At 40.6% G+C, this 18,959-nt stretch overlaps 1 protein-coding gene across 7 annotated transcripts in view; it reads left to right on the top strand.

The window, feature by feature from the left end:
- Smarca2 (SWI/SNF related, matrix associated, actin dependent regulator of chromatin, subfamily a, member 2) overlaps positions 1–18,959 on the top strand; it is a 187,048-nt gene that overhangs the window by 152,396 nt on the left and 15,693 nt on the right. For 5 of the 7 annotated variants that reach the window (XM_045145734.1, XM_045145738.1, XM_045145746.1 and 2 more), the window contains 2 exons: positions 3,880–4,097; positions 11,818–11,871. In XM_045145734.1, coding sequence (XP_045001669.1) covers positions 3,880–4,097; positions 11,818–11,871 — 272 coding nt within the window. Of the gene's footprint in view, positions 1–1,121; positions 1,140–1,999; positions 2,096–3,879; positions 4,098–11,817; positions 11,872–18,959 lie in introns of those variants that run through there. The other 2 variants (XM_004653159.2, XM_045145759.1) reach the window with 2 other exon arrangements.

Here is an 18,959-nt window from a genome sequence, read left to right as displayed (position 1 = left end):
GAGCCGGCGTGTGTCAGGATGACAGAGGGCCACGATGGAAGCCAGCACGTGTGGCTGATTCCCGGGTCTGCCATGTGCTTTGCGAGCCTGCAAAGTGTCTCCAACAGCAGCTGGCCCTGCATGGCTGCCCCTGCCTTTCCTTGTCAGGACCCGACCGCCGCTTTCTTAAGGATAATTGACGGGGGAGCTGGTCCCGCCCTATCTTGTCCATGCACATTCTGTGTCTGAAAATGTATTTTTCTTTTAAGCAAAATTGAAAGAAAGAAAAGAGAGCAAGAAAGAAAGGTGGGAGGGAAGGTTGCCATCCAGTGGAGGAAAGAGTAATTTCTAGCTTCATTCAGGAAAAAAAATAAAAAGAAAGAAAGAAAGAAAGAAAAGAAAGGGGGAAAAAAAAAAAACCCGCCGGCTGCTGAAGTATGCTTAACTCTTTTAACTTGGCTGGGGATTTTTATCACCATATGGGGTTTTTCATGACATCCGGAGCAAAATAGGTACCGTGTGCCTTTAAGGAAAGAGGTGCCTCACCAAACTTCGCGGTAGTTGTGCCTCACCGTTTAGGTAGGGAAGGAAAGTGTTAATTTCTTATTTGTACACTTTTTTCCCCCGACTTCCTTCCTATTCACTTCATTAAATCTAGAGGCAGTTCAGCATGGGAGCCGTCTGTATGTTGAATTAGGGCTCGCACTCTTGCGCAACACGTCACCAGTCGGAAACTGGGGGTTTGCTTCTGTGATTTATTTCATTATTGTGCTGGTAAAAGGTTTGGAAGGGAATTCTTTTTGGGGGTAGTACTTTTAGCATTGTGTAGCAAGTTTTTTTTTGTTTGTTTTGTTTCTTTTTTTTTTTGCGCCCCCCCCCCCAGCTAAGTTGTGTCCTTTGAGCTAGTTTAGTAGACAATACGTCCTCATGGATAATTTTCTTTACATGCAGGAGAAATTTTAACTCTACCCTTAAAGTGCGAAAAGCACTGGGAAATTTGTAGGGAATTGATTTCCATGAGAAAAAAAAAAAAAAGCCCCTTCGAAATCACTGAACCCGAAGCCCTGCATATGGCCGAGGTTGGGGTCGTTGGGGAGGAGGGAAGATGTTGTGTACTGCGCTGCATTCCTGCATAAAGCCTTAATGTAAGAGGAATAATGGTCAGTACTTTGTGTCCTTCCTCGTAATTCCAGAACCTAAATTTAATAAGAATCTGCAGTTTTAGCCATCGTAATAACAAATTGTTTCACTAGTTCTGTTTGCAATTTAATTTGTTTTTCCTTCTTAGCTAGTTACAGGTTTAGAGATTTTTTTAAAGTCCAAATATCACAAGCTTATGCTTTGTTCCCTTTTTCTCAGAATTGTGGGGTGGGGGGAGAGAAGAAATACTCTTTTCACAACTTCCCCTCTCTTCATGTATCCCACTGAAAAGAAAAAACAATGAAAAATTTTCCAGCATGAAACTGAAAGTGAAGTGTCACACAGTTGTACGGGATTTTCTTTAAAGAGAAGAGTAACATTGCATTAAAAGATTTTTACCTGATAACATGCACGTTGCTTTTACTTACATGCATCAAATGAGAAAAGATTTTTCTTCTGTTTAAAAAAAAAATCGTTTTAGAATGCTCCAAAACCATGCAGCTTATTTTTTTGAAAAGGGATTAAAACGAGGTATAAAATACAACAAAAAACATACCTTGTTTTAATCTTTAAGAATACATTTGAATATTCATTTCTTTCCTTACTGTGTTAATTGTTAAAATGCAGGCAAGAATCAGGAGCCACCTGAGCTAAAAATCTCTAATTCTGCTGCCTGGAATAATAAAAGGGGACAATATGATAAGTAGTTGTCAATATTAAAACAGGCTGGAGGAGGAAGGCTTGGGGCCTGGTAGTAGGTAGAATGAAACAGCAGATTTGAGTATCCACAATCCTTCCAGTATTAAATTTTCAGTAAAATAAAATTACTTGTATATGAAAACATAGCCTTTCCCAGCTCTCTTTTTTTTTTCCTGATCAGCTGATGAAGAGACTAGCAGCTCGCTGCTTTGCTGGCTTGTTAATTTTATCCCCACTAACTGTGATTTCCGATAGCCGGCCTGCTGATAGTGGTAAGGTAAATATCCTTTTTCGTTGCCGTCTTGAAGATTCAGTAGAACTCCATCCCAGGCATGTGTAGGTGTGTAACACATCAAACGCCGGTGCTCTCCGTATTTCTGTGTGCAGCTGGGTGCTGGAGGAGAGCAGTAGCATTAACTGTTGACAGCCTTGCATGCTGTATTTATTATTAGCATGTTCAGCCTCCAAGATGTGCGGGACAATTTCCTTTTCTTAATCTTCGCTTAGCTGCAGTGTGTTTGCTGTATAGTGGGTGTCCTGCTTTTAGCCAAATGAATATTAATGAAATAATGGGGAGCTGCTGCTTCTTTTTTTTTTTTTTCTTTTTTCCTCATAACTCATCAGATCTTGCCTCCTTCATAGTGGTTCTGTGAACACTGTAGGATCGTGATGGAAATTGTCTTTTGATTATTAAGGCCTGGGCTTAGGCTGTCCCTTAGGATTCTGTCTGTGTGCATGTTGCTCTTATGGATTTGCACATTGGAGGATGCTTAGGAAACATTTTTTAATCCCACTGGCATTTTTAGCATGCCAGGTTGTTCTGTGTTCTGTATCAGGTTTTCTTCACAAAACCTTTCTTTTTTCAGGAGGCATTGTACATAAGTGAAAGAAATTATGTCTGAGCTGTAATCACTCTCTATATTGATTGTTATACTCACATGATCATAAATATTAGCCATGTTTGGTGCTGTGGAGAAATGAAGGTAATTGCCTTATGATTAGAGCTCTTTCAGCTACGAGAGGATTGATTAGCATTTGCATACTGAAGGCAATATTGAGAGGCCGGAGGAACAAATAACAACATCAGTTATTTGTGTGGGAAAGCAATCTCAAAATGTAATTTAGATCTTTTTTTTTTTAAGAAAATTTCTTTTCCATAGTCAAATTTTCTTTTATGTTTTTTAATGTTTTTTGTGTGTGTTTTTCTTTTCTTTTCAATTTTTCTTATTAAGTTTAGAGACTTAACAGGAAAAAAAAAAGTTTTAACTTCTGGGTCTGTCACATGGATCTTTTAGCCTTTTATGAACAGGTTTCTTTCATACCTGGCTGTTTTTATAGCTATTTTATTATCTCTCTGCATTAGTGCTGCTGGCTCTGGTTTAAAGCAAGCGTTTGCAGGTAATTGGAAAAAAGTGTTTGTTGTTTGTGAGTGTGTGTGTTCTCTATCAGATGATTTAAGTGCGTTTATCAAGGAATGTGGCTTTGTACTTCCCGTTTTCTTGTTTACTAATCTCTACGTAAGAACGATATCTGGATAGGATTTTGATTTATGCTGTGAATCATGATTGAATTGATGTAAAATCTTCAAGAAGAAAAGATCAAGGCTTGTCTGATTGTATACATGTATTCTTGGGGGATTTTTTTTCCCTTTTCCCATCCCTAGTCTTTGTTTATCTTTTCCTTCCTCACAGTAATGAAGTAATTAGGGTCCTTTTCTTATACTGAGATAAAATGTTATGTGAATTCAGTCATCTTTGAGCACTTGAATGTATAGATGTTTTATCATTTCCCATTCTTCCTTTCTATCAGTACTTTGGGCCTTATGAAATGCACTTGAGTTAATGATGCATTTATCCAATATGGTGGTGATTGTTTTTTTCTTTTTTGCTTCACTGATGACTATAACTTTTAGTTTTATGTTGTTACTTTCATTTTATTTTAATTCCTCAAGGTATTTACATACATATGCATATCTATATCCCTCACTATATAGAGATATAAATATGGATTCCTTGCTTATTTTCCTGTCTTGAATGTTTCTCCTTTGTTTCTGATGGGCAGGCCATTGAAGACGGCAATTTGGAAGAAATGGAAGAAGAAGTGCGGCTCAAGAAAAGAAAAAGGCGAAGAAATGTGGATAAGGATCCTGTGAAGGAAGATGTGGAGAAAGCTAAGAAAAGAAGAGGCCGTCCTCCTGCTGAGAAACTTTCTCCCAACCCCCCCAAACTGACAAAACAGATGAACGCCATCATTGACACTGTGATAAACTACAAAGACAGGTGAGTGGTCTGTCCCTTCATCACCTTGCCCCAAGAGAGGTGTGGATGGATAGAAGAAGCAGCCTTAGCAGCTGTGCACTTGGGTCTCCTGAGCCTCCTCTTGTGCATCCCTAGGCTTCCTCTGCAGAACTGGGAGTGACCTGTACCTCATGAGATGGCCACTGTGGCTTTGTTGTATAATGGTCATCATGTGATTTAACATAGTTGGAAATATGTTGAGCTTTTTAAAAAATATAAGCTGGGGCTGGAGGAATGGCTTAGTGATTAAGGCACATACCTTTGAAGCCTAAGGATCCAGGTTCGATTCTCCAGATCCCATGTAAGCCAGATGGGCATGATGACACATGCATCTGGAGTTCGTTTGCAGTGGCTAGAGGCTCTGGCATGCCCATTCTTTCTGTCTCTGTCACTAATAAATAAAATAAAATAAAACTTTTAAAAATATATAAGCTGGAAAAAAATTCTTAAGGACTGCTGAAATGCCACCATTGATGTGAAGGTGTTGGGGTGAAATTATTTTTTTAGATGGAGTTGGTAGAAAGAAGAATCCTATTATAATGAAGGTAAATATTTCATGTTAAGGACCTTGTTCAAAACCAAGCAGATGCTCTCTCAAAAATATCATCCCTTCCTTCCTCCTAGTTCTTATATTTTTGAGCATTTCTTTGAGCCATCTCCTTTCTATGAATACTAATGTGGTATTTCAGCAAAGTCACCTTTTTTTTCATGGAACTGTTGGTTGTGGACTGTGACAAGGCTCTGCTGGACCCTCCCCAGTCCACTTTAAACAATGAATAATTATTTGAAAACCAAGACAAAGACATTTGTGGCATTCCACTTTACACAGCAGATAACCAGTTAGATAACTAACTAGATAGACTAGTTAGTGATTTGGCTTCTACTGGATGGTCATGTAATGATGGTTTCATTTGAAGACCCCATCTTATTTCCATTGAAAACAGATAGCAGAGTAGATATTTCTGGTCTCTAAATTGTATAACTCTGTTCATGTTTTTAGGTACCAGCAGTGTTTGACATGAACTATACCGTCACACTGTATACCTTCTGTGCTTAACGTGGATAAATAAATTGTGATTTTGGTTTTTCATTGTGGGTTTGTTGTATTATACGAGGAAGGAAAAAATTGTTAGATTTAGTAGCATAGAAAACAAAAGCTTTCCACCATGAGTTTCATCATTAAGCCTTGCTTGTATATAAGGTGTTAGCAGGAATGGTGGACAGTAGGAGAGGTTTGTTGGGGAGTCAAGACTTCTCACCTCTTTTCCCACCAGGCCTCTCTAATCCCATCTTTACTGTATTTAATATCTTCCCTTTTAGAAAACAAAAAGGATTCTGAAATGGCCATGAAGGGCAGCTCTCTTCATTCTGGGTTTGGATGAACCAATCATTGACAACAGGGAATGGAGGCAATCCGGGGAGGGAAACTTGACCTCAGGTTGAGTCTTTGCTTGTAATGAGAAGGAAAACCATCTTGTGTCAACCAAGAATTAGTAACTGAAGTTCTTGCTCACCCCCAGCACCACCTGTAGATTTCCCACAGACAGGAAATGTGGATTAGGATACCTTATTTTATCAGCCCTGGGTGTAAGAAAATGATGGCTTTTGCGTTTGTGTCAGGAGAATACAAAGAGAAACATCTGTTTCTCTGACCAGATGTGGTCTTTGACAGGCATTTTAATCATTGCTTGCTGATTGAGTCTGTGTCTGTTGTACTTCTGAGAAGGGCTGAAAAAGTCCATGGAGATTGACAATCTGGGCCTTTTAATTCCTGTGTAATGGCCCTGTCTTCCTTCAGTAATGTCGTGGGGTCAGCAGCTTGGGGGATCATGTGTTACCCGCAAAGTGGACAATAATTTGTTTGGCTTTATATTTTTTTATTTTGGAGGGAGGAGTCAGTATATGATGTTTTTCATTTCCTTTCCTCCCCCTTTGGAAAAATTTTAAAACCTTGGAACACTCTGCCTAGATTTCCCACAGGTTGAAATCGGCAGGAGGAGAGACGTGACCACACTCTTCATTTGGAGCACAGTGGTCTCGCTCGTCACCATCCCTTCCACCAAGATGGAGCTCGGTTTACCATGTGCCTTCATGATTTGCCTAACTCATTCCTGGTGTATATGGCTACAACTGACTGTCCTAGAGACTGTCACCAATAGAGAACAGTGTGAGCTTCTGCCCCTTGGACCTTGGGGTCACCGAGACAGCAACCTGTTTCTTTTTACTTTAGTTGCCTATGTTTGAATCTTGACCCTGGCATTCACTAGTTGTGAAGCTTAAGGTAACTGACATGACTTCTCTGGTCCTCAGTTTACCTATCTACACAACGGAATTATCACTATACCTACCTTGACAGTTGTAGTTGTGGGTTTAAATAATACATAAATAATAAAATAAAATTATTTTAACCAAGGTTCTTTGAATAGGTAAAGATTAATGATCAAGCCCTCAGACTATTTTCAGTCAATCAGGCAGGTGAAGGGACCTCTGGGCACTATGAAGCAAGTGTCCTTGCTGATACTGGTTTCCATGGTTTTAGTTCCAGAAACAGAAAATGCAGTTTCACTGGAACTTCTTACTGAGCATGTCTTTACTTGGACTGTAAGTAGGTAGAGAATATTTTAATATTGTAGCCCATAGGTATTGAGTCGTATTTGCCCTTTTCTGGCATTATTTATTCATTAATTGAGCTTTTCCTTAAAAGGCATTCTCCTAAAATTCATTCTGTTAGTTCCCACATTTAGGTACTTTCTGGAGATCATGTACTGAATTTCTCACTACTGCATGTTTCATGTATATTTCATGTCAGTATTCCTCTAGAAAAAGCACAGACTCTATTTATATTTTGTATTTCTCTTACCAAACTTGGTTCTCAAGTAGGAGGCACTCAAATTAGGAGAGCCTTAAAATTAGATACAGTGTCATATTTTTGGTTCATTTTAGAAAATGCTACTGGGAAATGTACATCTCTCTATGTTGAGGTTTTTGCAGCATCAAAGTCAGTTACTAATATTGTAACTCAACCCCCCTGAAACAGAATATACCACCTGTACGAAATTCCCTCTCTACAGTCATATAGATTATCAGTGTAATAGGTAAGACCTGCATTTATACCTAACATATATAAAAAGAATTAGTTAGGTCTCACAAGATAGTGGTTTACAAATCCTTGCATGATTCTGGGACACATGTGTCTTCATATTTTTATAAACTCCTATGGCAATTTGTCTATTTGTATGCAGTGTCAGGCTTCATTTTGTTTTAAGGAATGGTAATTTAAAAATATGACCCTCAGTAGCCAGTAGTTTGTGTGATTTGCAAATAGATTGTGATCAAAGGTATTACTGGTTTGCCACCTCCTCATTTCCCCAGGTGGAAAACTTCATCCCCATAGTACCAGGAGGCTTTGTTTTGACTTGTTGAACATGCTTTGTCTTCTACTTGTTTAGAAACTGTTGAAAATCACATTCTCATTCCTATAATATTTAACCTACATCACTCTCGTTCTTTGGAAAGGGATCCATCCTACTTTGTACCTGTACCCTAAATTGCTCCTGGGATGCATTACCGAATAAGCTGGTGAAAAGTAAGGTCTAAGCGAAGTTATTCCATGTCTCGAGGCACAGAGTCTATTCACTGGATAAAGAGATTTTTAGAGCCATCCTAAAGGCAGAAGTTCTAGACTTTGGCTCTGCCTGGTCTGACTTCCTATGACTCAGGCATACACCAGTTCTGCCAGACAATCCTGCAGCTGCCAGGGAGGACCCAGGAGTCTGTTCATGACACGGTAGGGCTGCTGTAAGCTTGGTGATTATTTTCCATTTTAAAATGGGTCTCACTTTCTGACGTTTCAGCTGTTCATTCTGCAAGTGGTTTCAGAGAATGAATCCAGTCATATTTCAAGAAGTGTCCTTTGAAATGTTCATAAATAGGTATTCTAGCCCCAAACTGTCTTCTTCAGGTAGAACCTTCCCTCCTTTCCACTTGCTCTTTGAGAGACACTTGGGCTTGGCCCTACTACACCCCCATGCAGACACACTCTACTTTTTTACTGTCTCTGCTGAAACATGGTCACCAGGGCTAGAGAGTAGCTTTGATGACCAAGGGTGGTTACCGCATTTATGCTGGACACAAGCATTATATGAACATGACTCAGGACCAACTTTACATTTTCTGGAATCCTTGATACAGATAGAGCTAACTTAAGTTGGACACATGACTTATTGGAACCCCTTCCCACTCTAAAACACACACACATACACATCTTTTCTCAGAAGCTGCTAAGGTTAGCCTTCAGTTAAGCATATTGTAAATGCTCCTATGCTAATTCCATACTTATCTCTGTAGTTCTTCCTTATTTTGTTGTTGTTGTTCCTGCCTATTAATGCTACTGTTTTTTATTACTTTTTGAATAAATTGCTTACCTATCTTGAAGTTTCATAAGTCCAAGTTTTGGTTAAAAACTGTTGCTGAGGAATTTCCACATAACAATAGACAGGGCTATGTGACATGCCCCTGGAAGTAAGTGCCAGCTGACATGAATATATTAGCCAGTAATCCTTAAAGTTGGCTAAATGTCATTGAACCCATATGGCCAAGCTATCGTGTCACCAGTGTGTATCTGTCCTTTCTGAAGGTTATCAAGAAGGGTTAAATCCGAGGTGAGCATGTTTGTAGTCTCTCCCATCTATCAACCTCGAAATCCAGCAGAAAGAATGAAATGAGGTTAGCCTACTCTGGCTTTTTCTAAGACACCTCCTGCTAGTGCTTAATGATGTTATTTATCTTTGCTAAGGAGCCCCCCTGGCCTCTAAATAATTTCTTCTAAGTTGTCACCAAGGGTCAGGAGCAAGCCCAACAGTCTTGGGTTTGTTTTCTCATTTTGGATCAGGGCCATTCACTTTTCTCTAGCCTCCCAACTCCATTTCTACTCTCTGCAATTTCCTACTCATTATTAGCAGAAACAATCCACACTCTTTCAGGATGTTAATTAGTTTATAACCGGACACTTAAACTCATGTGAAGCATCTCAATATGCTCTTTTAAAAAAAACTCAACTCTCCTATCAGCTTTTGTTCTGAATTTACAAATCCATTGGTAAAGAATCTAGTAACAATGGGTGTGTTGGTACTCCTATAAACCCGGCACAGAGGAGACCGAGGCAGGAGGATCTTGAATTTGAAACAAGCCTGAGCTACACAGTGAAGCACTGACTGAAAACAACAACAACAACAACAAGAATAAAAACACCAAGATGTTCAAGATCCTGGAGGCAAGAGTATGGCTGAACCTCACTTGCTCGCTGCAGGCTTAAGCCTCATTCTGAGGACCTCACAGGGTGTTCCCTTAGCATTGCAGATGAAGACGGAAGTCCTGAAGCAGTGGGGGAGGCAGGAGGTCTGGTCTGGCCAGTCCAATCAGTGGACACAGCTGACACACAGTGGGGATCCAGGACAGCAACTACATGGCTCCTGCTTCCCTGGACGAGTAGCCTTCCACCGCTAACTTTAATAAGCAGTGATGGACCTTTAGGAATGGGACAGACTCAGCTTATTCTGAAGTTAGTCCCTATGTTAGGTAAATCATTCATGCATCCTAGAACTATTTCCTGTGCTGCTTCCGTAATTCCAGCACTGCACTGCTGTATCTAGGTGTAGGATTATAGGGTCCTATCTCTCAGTATGCACCCCCATTCTTGTGTAGAACACAGGACAGTTCTTGCTGGTGTTACTAAGCCAGGAAGCCAAGGAAACAAGGTCAGCAAGCCCTTCCATCTGACAATATAAAAATATTATCCAGTGTTTATATTCTCTGTAAAGGAAAAAAAAGGATGGCTATCCGAGGAGACACAGCTAACATTTCATTACATTATAGCTCTTTTTAAATGATGTGGTATTCTTTAATCACACTAATTGTCCTTGTTTAATTCCTAGCACATACTGAACAATAATTTGTAGCATTTTCCTTATTTCTGATAAGTCTGAGCTATTACTTCTGAAGTTCCACATGTAATCAATCAGTCAGTTCTCCAGAAGTTCTGGGCCCTTGTTCAAAAATGTTGCCTCATTCCAGGGTTTGCTCTCCTCAGCACTCTCCTTAAACTGCATTGAGGAATTTCCTGGGTTAAGTCTTTCTCTTGCTCATCTCATAGAGCTTCGGTCCTGTGGAGTCTTCACACCAGAGTTCTGACTGTCTTTCTCAAATGGATTTATAGTAATGTACATTTGTGAAACCAATCCATGTCAAGACTTAGCATTCTTTGTGGATTGTACATATTATTTTTCCAAGCCAATCAGATTCCTGACCTATATATAGTCCTTGTCAGAATGATTGGAACACATTCTGTTGGAATCTCCTTGGTTCAGAACCCAGCATTTCCATTAAATTGCAGCTTCTGCTGGCCCTAAATAGACCCAGGCCTTTCTTTCTCCAAGTTACTTGAGTTATATTCTGTAAACTGCCGGTGATGGTGTGTGTCCGTGCCAGGCTCTTCTTCCTCATTCGAAGGTAGGCTTTGGCTTCTGCCTTCTTTGGTCAACATGACCCTCAGCCTGAGGCCCCACAGCTGACTGGGGAAGTCTTCCCAGTCCATGCTTCATGGCTGAAACACACACTGATGCCGGGTCCCATCCACACACACATTTCCCTGTGTCCTTCACACTGTCTTCAAGAGGTCCTTGAACCCCAAGCCGGGAAGAGCTGCTGTCCCTCTGCAAGTCCTGCTTCCAGGTGTGCTCCTCTTGCCCTCTTTTCTGAGGCATATTGTGTCAGCCTATTACATGAGAACTACTGGTAGCTTCCAGATGCCTATGCAATGTTGATCAGACCTCACAGCCTAGAAAAAAAATAGGCTTTCGCAGTTTAAACTTCCCCAGCTTTGCTTTCTAGCATGTTTGGCTCTGCTCTCCCTTGGATTTCAGGCATTCCCACTAATTCTGTGTATTTGCAGTATCACATGCACGTTCACGCTTTCTCTGCATGGTTTCTACTAATCCCTAGCTGATTGCCCCCACCCCTCCCATTTAGGGCTGGTTTATGCCACAGGGGACTGCTGGTTGAGAGTAAAATCTGGATGGAAAGGAAGGACTCCCAGAGTATCCAACCTGATTGCCCCTCCCCTGCCACCACACAGAGGGTCTCCCACATGGTAGTGTTAGAAATCCTACCTGAAGAGGCTTCTCAGGAGGCCTGTATTAGGTCTGAGACCTTAGATAATATCTCCTGTTAATTTCCCAGTTGTATAAACATAAGAGTTGAGGGAAGCAGATTTTATTTAGTTGGTGACCAGAAAGCAACCTGCCACTGTGTGAAACCTGTTCATTTGTTGGCTGCTGTGACAAAGCCATATTCCTAGTTCATGGTCACAGCAGCTCTGGGCGGTAAGTACTATTCTTGTTGTACAAATGAGGTCCTGGACCCAGATTTGTGTCATCTTGCTTCTAAATGTTGTGTACACCATGGTCCCTGTCCTCTACTGCTTCTGAAACTAGAGATGGGACATACGTGTAACTAAATGACATCAGGCAGTCACAGAGAGCTCAGAACCCCCCATGTCCATTTTGTGTAAGTGTGAATCTTTGCTGAATGTGTTCCAAACACCATGCGATCTTCTCGTAGAGAGGGAATGAATTCCCCCAGGCTAGGCAGCCTGGGAGGAGGGCCCAGGTCTTCTGACTCTAGTATTCTTTCTACTCTACTGCAGGTGTAACGTGGAGAAGGTGCCCAGTAATTCTCAGTTGGAAATAGAAGGAAACAGGTCAGGATCTGTCTTATATTCCTGTGTCTCTAAATACAGGTACCCCTCCCTACACTAAACAAGCTGATGCATAGAATCTGCCTTTTGAAACAGAATGCTCTGGTCACCCTCCTAATCTCCTATACTTGAAACAAGTGATGCAAGCCATACATTCTTAAACATGTGTTACACTTTTGAAGTTGTTGGTGTCGTGTGTGAAGCTAGATGTGCCCATGGGTACGTCCAGGTCTTACTAAGGTGGCAGGAACCATCAGGAAGCTGGTCTGGCCTGCGGTGCCTCAGGGTCTGTACCAGCTCTACCTTCCTTTCATCCTGACTCCTTTTGGGCATTCCGTGGGCTTAACTCTGTGCTTTCTTGGAGTAGAAGCATAGGAGCTTCATGGCAAGGCCTGTAGAGAGCCGATCTGGGCGCCCTGAAGCTGCGTGCCTGGTCACGCTACTCTGCATCCTGGAGGTGATGACCGCTGATGAGTGGGCGCAGGTGCTGCGTGCGCATCCACTCCTGCGTGTGTGACAGACTAGGTTTCAGAGTGTGACATTTGAGCTTAACTGTCACATGGGATCTTAGCGTCCCAGAACCTTTTGTCTAGCCTGCAGATACCTCTGCTTCAGTTGGGTGGAGAGCAGAAATACTCTCCTCCTAGAGAAGTGGATGATGTTGGCCAAGTGGGAGAAAAATGAATGTGGTACCACAGTTAGGAGCTGCTTTCAATATGTTGAACATGGCACTTTACTCCTTTCTATCAGCTGACTTTTTGAAAATAGTGATACAGTGCCTTACCTTCCATATTCCAGTTTTGCCAGCTGATTCAGTAACATTGTTTACATCAAGGAGGTAAAAGAATTGAGGCTGTACACTATATTTCAGAATGAATACTGCTCCTAAACTGCGATGTGCTGTCTGTACATTTTTTTTTCAAGAAGAGAGACAATTGACACACCAGGGCTTCTTGCTGCTGCAACAGACATCAGCTGCATGTGCCACTTTGTGCATCTGGCTTTACATGGGTGCTAGGGAATTGAACCCAGGCCATCAAGCTTTGAAAGCAAGCACCTTTAATCACTGAGCCATCTCTCCATTCCTGTGGCATTCTTTGTTATATAAAAAAGTCAAAAACACATGTATATAGAGGAAACTGATGGCCAAGATTGTTGGTTCCTGAAATTTCTTATTAATGTTCAGTACATAGTGGCGAATCCTAGAAAACACACATATAAACCAGTGTCTGCTGAGAACTGTGAATTGTGCTCTTTTTCTGCCTTTATGAGACAGGACTCAGTCTGGATGTGGGTTTGGGCATTGCAACAATAAACACTTAACTTTGTAAGCTGGGGCCATTGACACAGTGAACCTACTTGTGAAGACTTACACAGGAGAGGCCTTCAGCTGTGCAGGGCACTGTAAAGGCTGAACGCCCTCTGCCCGAACAGGGACAGGCCTGAGCTGCTTTTCCTTTTGCCCCTCTTCTTCTCTTTCATCAAAATGGTCACATGACCATGCAAAGTGGATTAACAACTTTAAAGGCTATTGCAAGCCCCTGATGTTATGCCTGGGCTTTCTGAAGGTGGATGATATAACTATATGCAGTTAGGAGCTAGATAAATCCATTTTCACTAAACATGCATTTAAACTGTCATTTCCAGAGGTTAGCAAAAGGCCTGAAGCTTGCTCGCTCCAGGCTCTTTGGAGCCTGTGTCATTCTTTATTGTCCCACGTGCTTCCTTTTCCCATAAGCCTGAGTGGTGACAGCGTGATGCTCAGATGTTGTATTAGAATGAACTAGCCTTTCCTTCAGAGCAGTTTTTCAAAAACCTGTCCTTTAGTGGCTTGGAAGATGGCTCAGTGGGAAAAGTGATCGCTATAGAAGCATGAGTACCTGAATTTGGATCCCTAGCACCCATGTAAAATACTAGGTGTGGTGTGTACACCTATAAACTTAGCACTGGGCTGGCAGACATGGAGAATCCCTGAGGCTCATTGGCTACCTCATCTGGCCCAATCAGTGAGCTCTAGGTTCAGTGAGAGATCCCATCTCAAAGAATAAGGTGGAAATAGATTAAGATACACAACGTTGACCTCTGGAGAATGCATGCACATTCACGTGAACACACACACTTTTATCCACATGTGTACACACAGGTATAGCACACACATATACACAAAAAAACCCTTTACGTGTTTAGCATTTCTCTGTAAGTATTAGAAGTGGGGGGGGGGGCGAAAACAGTAGCTTAAAGCACAATTGGAAGGAGCTATGTAAATGAATAGTATAGGAACCCAACATGCGTAAGGTTTCTAGGGTGTAGCAGGACTAGAAAAGCTTCAGATTGGCCTGTGGGTGGCAGGAGAATTGCCCAAGTAGACAGTGGTAGTTGGAGTGAATGAGAGAAAACTGCTCAGTGGCATGGGTGTGGGCAGCCATGGAAGTGTGGAAAAGCCAGCTGCCTTTAGAGACCACGTGTCCCTGTGTCACTAGGTTTCCAGGTAGAAGGAAAGGGGAGACATCAGGAAGTGAGGCTAGAAAGGCAGCAGAGATCTGGGAGGCCTTGAACTCCAAAGTGAAAAATTGATGAAATCTTCAAGGACCAGTCTGCAATTCCCATGCACTTGAGTTCATCAGCCAGTGCCCTATGTTGAGGATACAGTTAAAGACATACCTGAGTTCTATCTAGGCAAGAGGGTGCAGTGACCAATGGATGATGTCTTTTGGCGGGTGGCAGGGTGGATGACAGCCATGTAGTCAAAACTGTGGGGCTGTGAGAAAGGGTCTGAGACCTAAGAGGAGCTACGGAACCATGGTAACATTTGTTAGTGAACAACTTTGTGAGTTTAATCAGGATGACTACGGCATCATTTAGAGGGGTATTGTTAGGTAGTGGACGATATGTCTTCAAATAAGGATATGACATGGGGAGGAAGATAATAAGTTACATCTTCAGAATGTATGGTGGTGAATCCCACAAGACCAGATATAAGGTCATACTTTTAGAACTCTTGGCTCTCTGCCTTGACTGGTGAGTGAGTGATTATGCCACTTAGAGGAATTCAGGTGAAAGGAAAGTGTGCATGGGATAGGATGTGTACATGTGTGTGCACATGTGTGTATATAGTAACACAGTCCCACATACTTCATGACAAGGCACCTGAGTACTTTTCATGGCTGCTAACAGCCCTCAATGTCATGATTACATTAGTATTGACTACCCCTTTCAGGCCAGCCAACAAGGTCTTTTAGACAAAATTTATTTTAGCATCCTTGATGTCAGTCATTCTGTATTTCTTAAGTGGGGAGAGAGGCTGCTACAGAAGCTCACATGCACCCTTGCATGGTGTTTCAATTAGATTCCAGAATTGCCATGAAATACCATAGTGACTAGGTGGAGGCACTTTAATAAAACTCAAGTTCTTCATTCATTCTGTCAAATGCTCTGGACCTAGCATAGAGCTGGAAGTTTGGTTTGGGGGCTAGCAAGCTAGTTTGGTTGGAGCTGCATGCCTTCCAGAGGGAGGCTTCCACTGCTAGACTTCTAGATCACTCTTTTTTTTTTTTAATTTTTATTAACATTTTCCATGATTATAAAATATATCCCATGGTAATTCCCTCCCTCCCCACCCCCACACTTTCCCATTTGAAATTCCATTCTCCATCATATTACCTCCCCGTTACAATCATTGTAATTACATATATACAATATCAACCTATTAAGTATCCTCCTCCTTTCCTTTCTCCACCCTTTATGTCTCCTTTTCAACTTACTGGCCTCTGCTACTAAGTATTTTCATTCTCACACAGAAGCCCAGTCATCTGTAGCTAGGATCCACATATGAGAGAGAACATGTGGCGCTTGGCTTTCTGGGCCTGGGTTACCTGACTTAGTATAATCCTTTCCAGGTCCATCCATTTTTCTGCAAATTTCATAACTTCATTTTTCTTTACCGCTGAGTAGAACTCCATTGTATAAATGTACCACATCTTCATTATCCACTCATCTGTTGAGGGACATCTAGGCTGGTTCCATTTCCCAGCTATTATAAATTGAGCAGCAATAAACATGGTTGAGCATGTACTTCTAAGGAAATGAGATGAGTCCTTTGGATATATGCCTAGGAGTGCTATAGCTGGGTCATATGGTAGATCAATCTCTAGCTGTTTTAGGAACCTCCACACTGTTTTCCACAATGGCTGGACCAGATTACATTCCCACCAGCAGTGCAGAAGGGTTCCTTTTTTTCCACATCCCCGCCAACATTTATGATCATTTGTTTTCATGATGGTGGCCAATCTGACAGGAGTGAGATGGAATCTCAATGTAGTTTTAATCTGCATTTCCCTGATGACTAGTGACGTAGAACATTTTTTTAGATGCTTATATGCCATTCGTATTTCTTCCTTTGAGAACTCTCTATTTAGCTCCATAGCCCATTTTTTGATTGGCTTGTTTGATTCCTTATTATTTAACTTTTTGAGTTCTTTGTATATCCTAGATATTAATCCTCTATCAGATATATAGCTGGCGAAGATTTTTTCCCATTCTGTAGGTTGCCTCTTTGCTTTTTTTCACTGTGTCCTTTGTGGTGCAAAATCTTTGTAATTTCATTAGGTCCCAGTGGTTAATCTGTGGTTTTATTGCCTGAGCAATTGGGGTTGTATTCAGAAAGTCTTTGCCAAGACCAATATGTTGAAGGGTTTCCCCTACTTTTTCCTCTAGCAGTTTCAAAGTTTCCCGTCTGATGTTAAGGTCTTTAATCCATTTGGACTTAATTCTTGTGCATGGCGAGAGAGAAGAATCTATTTTCATCCTTCTGCAGATATTTATCCAGTTTTCAAAACACCATTTGCTGAAGAGGCTGTCTCTTCTCCAGTGAGTATTTTTGGCATTTTTATTGAATATCAGGTGGCTATAGCTACTTGGGCTTACATCTGGGTCCTCTATTCTGTTCCACTGATCTACATGTCTGTTTTTGTGCCAGTACCATGCTGTTTTTGTTACTAGGGCTCTGTAGTATAGGTTAAAATCAGGTATGGTGATACCACCAGCCTCTTTTTTGTTGCTCAGTATTATTTTAGATATTCAAGGTTTTTTGTGATTCCAAATGAATTTTTGGATTGTTTTTTCTATTTCCATGAAGAAAGCCTTTGGAATTTTGATAGGGATTGCATTAAATGTGTAGATTGCTTTAGGTAAGATTGCCATTTTCACGATATTGATTCTTCCAATCCAGGAACAAGGGATGTTTCTCCACTTTCTAGTGTCTTCTGCAATTTCTCGCTTGAGTGTTTTAAAGTTCTCATTGTATAGATTCTTTACTTCCTTGGTTAGGTTTATTCCAAGGTATTTTTTTTTTTTTTGATGCAATTGTGAATGGGAGTGATTCTCTGATTTCATCTTCTGTGTGTTTGTTGTTAGCATATATGAAGGCTACTGATTTCTGTGTATTTATTTTGTATCCTGCTACATTGCTGTAGGTTTTGATCAGCTCTAACAGCTTGCTAGTAGAGTCTTTAGGGTCCTTTATGTATAGCATCCTGTCATCTGCAAATAATGATAACTTGATTTCTTCCTTTCCAATTTGTATCCCTTTTATATGTGTCTCTTGCCTTATTGCTATGGCTAAGACTTCCAAAACTATATTAAATAGAAGTGGGGACAGTGGACACCCTCGTCTTGTTCCTGATTTTAGTGGAAAAGCTTCCAGTTTTTCCCCATTTAGTAATATGTTGGCTGTAGGCTTGTCATAAATAGCCTTTATTATATTGAGATATGTTCCTTCTATTCCCAGTCTCTGTAGGACTTTTATCATGAAGGGATGTTGGATTTTGTCAAATGCTTTCTCTGCATCTAATGAGATGATCATGTGATTTTTGTCCTTCAACCCGTTTATGTAATGTATTACATTTATAGATTTGCGTATGTTGAACCATCCCTGCATCTCTGGGATTAAGCCTACTTGGTCAGGGTGAATGATCTTTTTGATATACTCTTGTATTCTGTTTGCCAATATTTTGTTGAGAATTTTTGCATCTATGTTCATGAGTTAGATTGGTCTGTAATTTTCTTTTTTTGTTCAAGCTTTGCCTGGTTTTGGTATCAGGGTGATGCTGGCCTCATAGAAGGAGTTTGGTAGAATTCCTTCTTTTTCTATTTCCTGGAAAAGCTTAAGAAGCAATGGTGTTAGCTCTTCCTTAAAAGTCTGGTAAAATTCAGCAGTGAATCCATCCGGGCCTGGGCTTTTTTTAGTTGGGAGATTATTGATAACTGTTCGGATCTCCATGTTTGTTATAGGTCTATTTAAGTGATTAATCTCATTTTGCTTTAATTTAGGTAGGTCATATAGATCAAGGAAATCATCCATTTCTTTCAGATTTTCATACTTTGTGGAGTATATGCTTTTATAGTATGTCCCTATGATTTTTTGAATTTCTCTGGAATCTGTTGTGATGTTACCTTGTTCATCTCTGATTTTATTAATTTGTGTCTCTTCTCTCTTTCTTTTGGTCAGATTTGCTAAGGGTTTATCAATCTTGTTTATCCTTTCAAAGAACCAACTCTTTGTTTCATTAATTCTTTGGATTGTTCTTTTTGTTTCTATTTCATTAATTTCTGCCCTAATCTCTATTATTTCTTCCCGTCTACTGATTTTTGGTTTGCCTTGTTCTTCTTTTTCCAAGGCTTTAAGGCGAAGCATTAGGTCGTTTACTTGCGACCTTTCTAATTTCTTAATATAGGCACTTAAGGCTATAAATTTACCTGTTAGAACTGCCTTCATTGTGTCCCAGACATTTTGGTATGTTGTGTTCTCATTGTCATTTGACTCTATAAATTTTTTGATTTCCTTTTTGATTTCTTCATTGACCCACTCATCATTTAGTAGTGTATTGTTTAGTTTCCATGATTTTGTGTATGCTCTATAGCCTTTCTTGCTACTGATTTGTAGTTTAATTCCATTGTGGTCAGATAGAATGCAAGGAATTATTTCAATTTTCCTGAATTTGTTAAGATTTGCTTTGTGTCCTAATATATGGTCTATTTTAGAGAATGTTCCATGTGCTGATGAAAAGAATGTATATTCTGCAGCCTTTGGATGA

Source organism: Jaculus jaculus, chromosome 1 (assembly GCF_020740685.1).
Source record: "Jaculus jaculus isolate mJacJac1 chromosome 1, mJacJac1.mat.Y.cur, whole genome shotgun sequence".
Classification (NCBI taxonomy): Eukaryota; Metazoa; Chordata; class Mammalia; order Rodentia; family Dipodidae; genus Jaculus; species Jaculus jaculus.
This window is presented reverse-complemented; position numbering and strand designations above follow the sequence as displayed.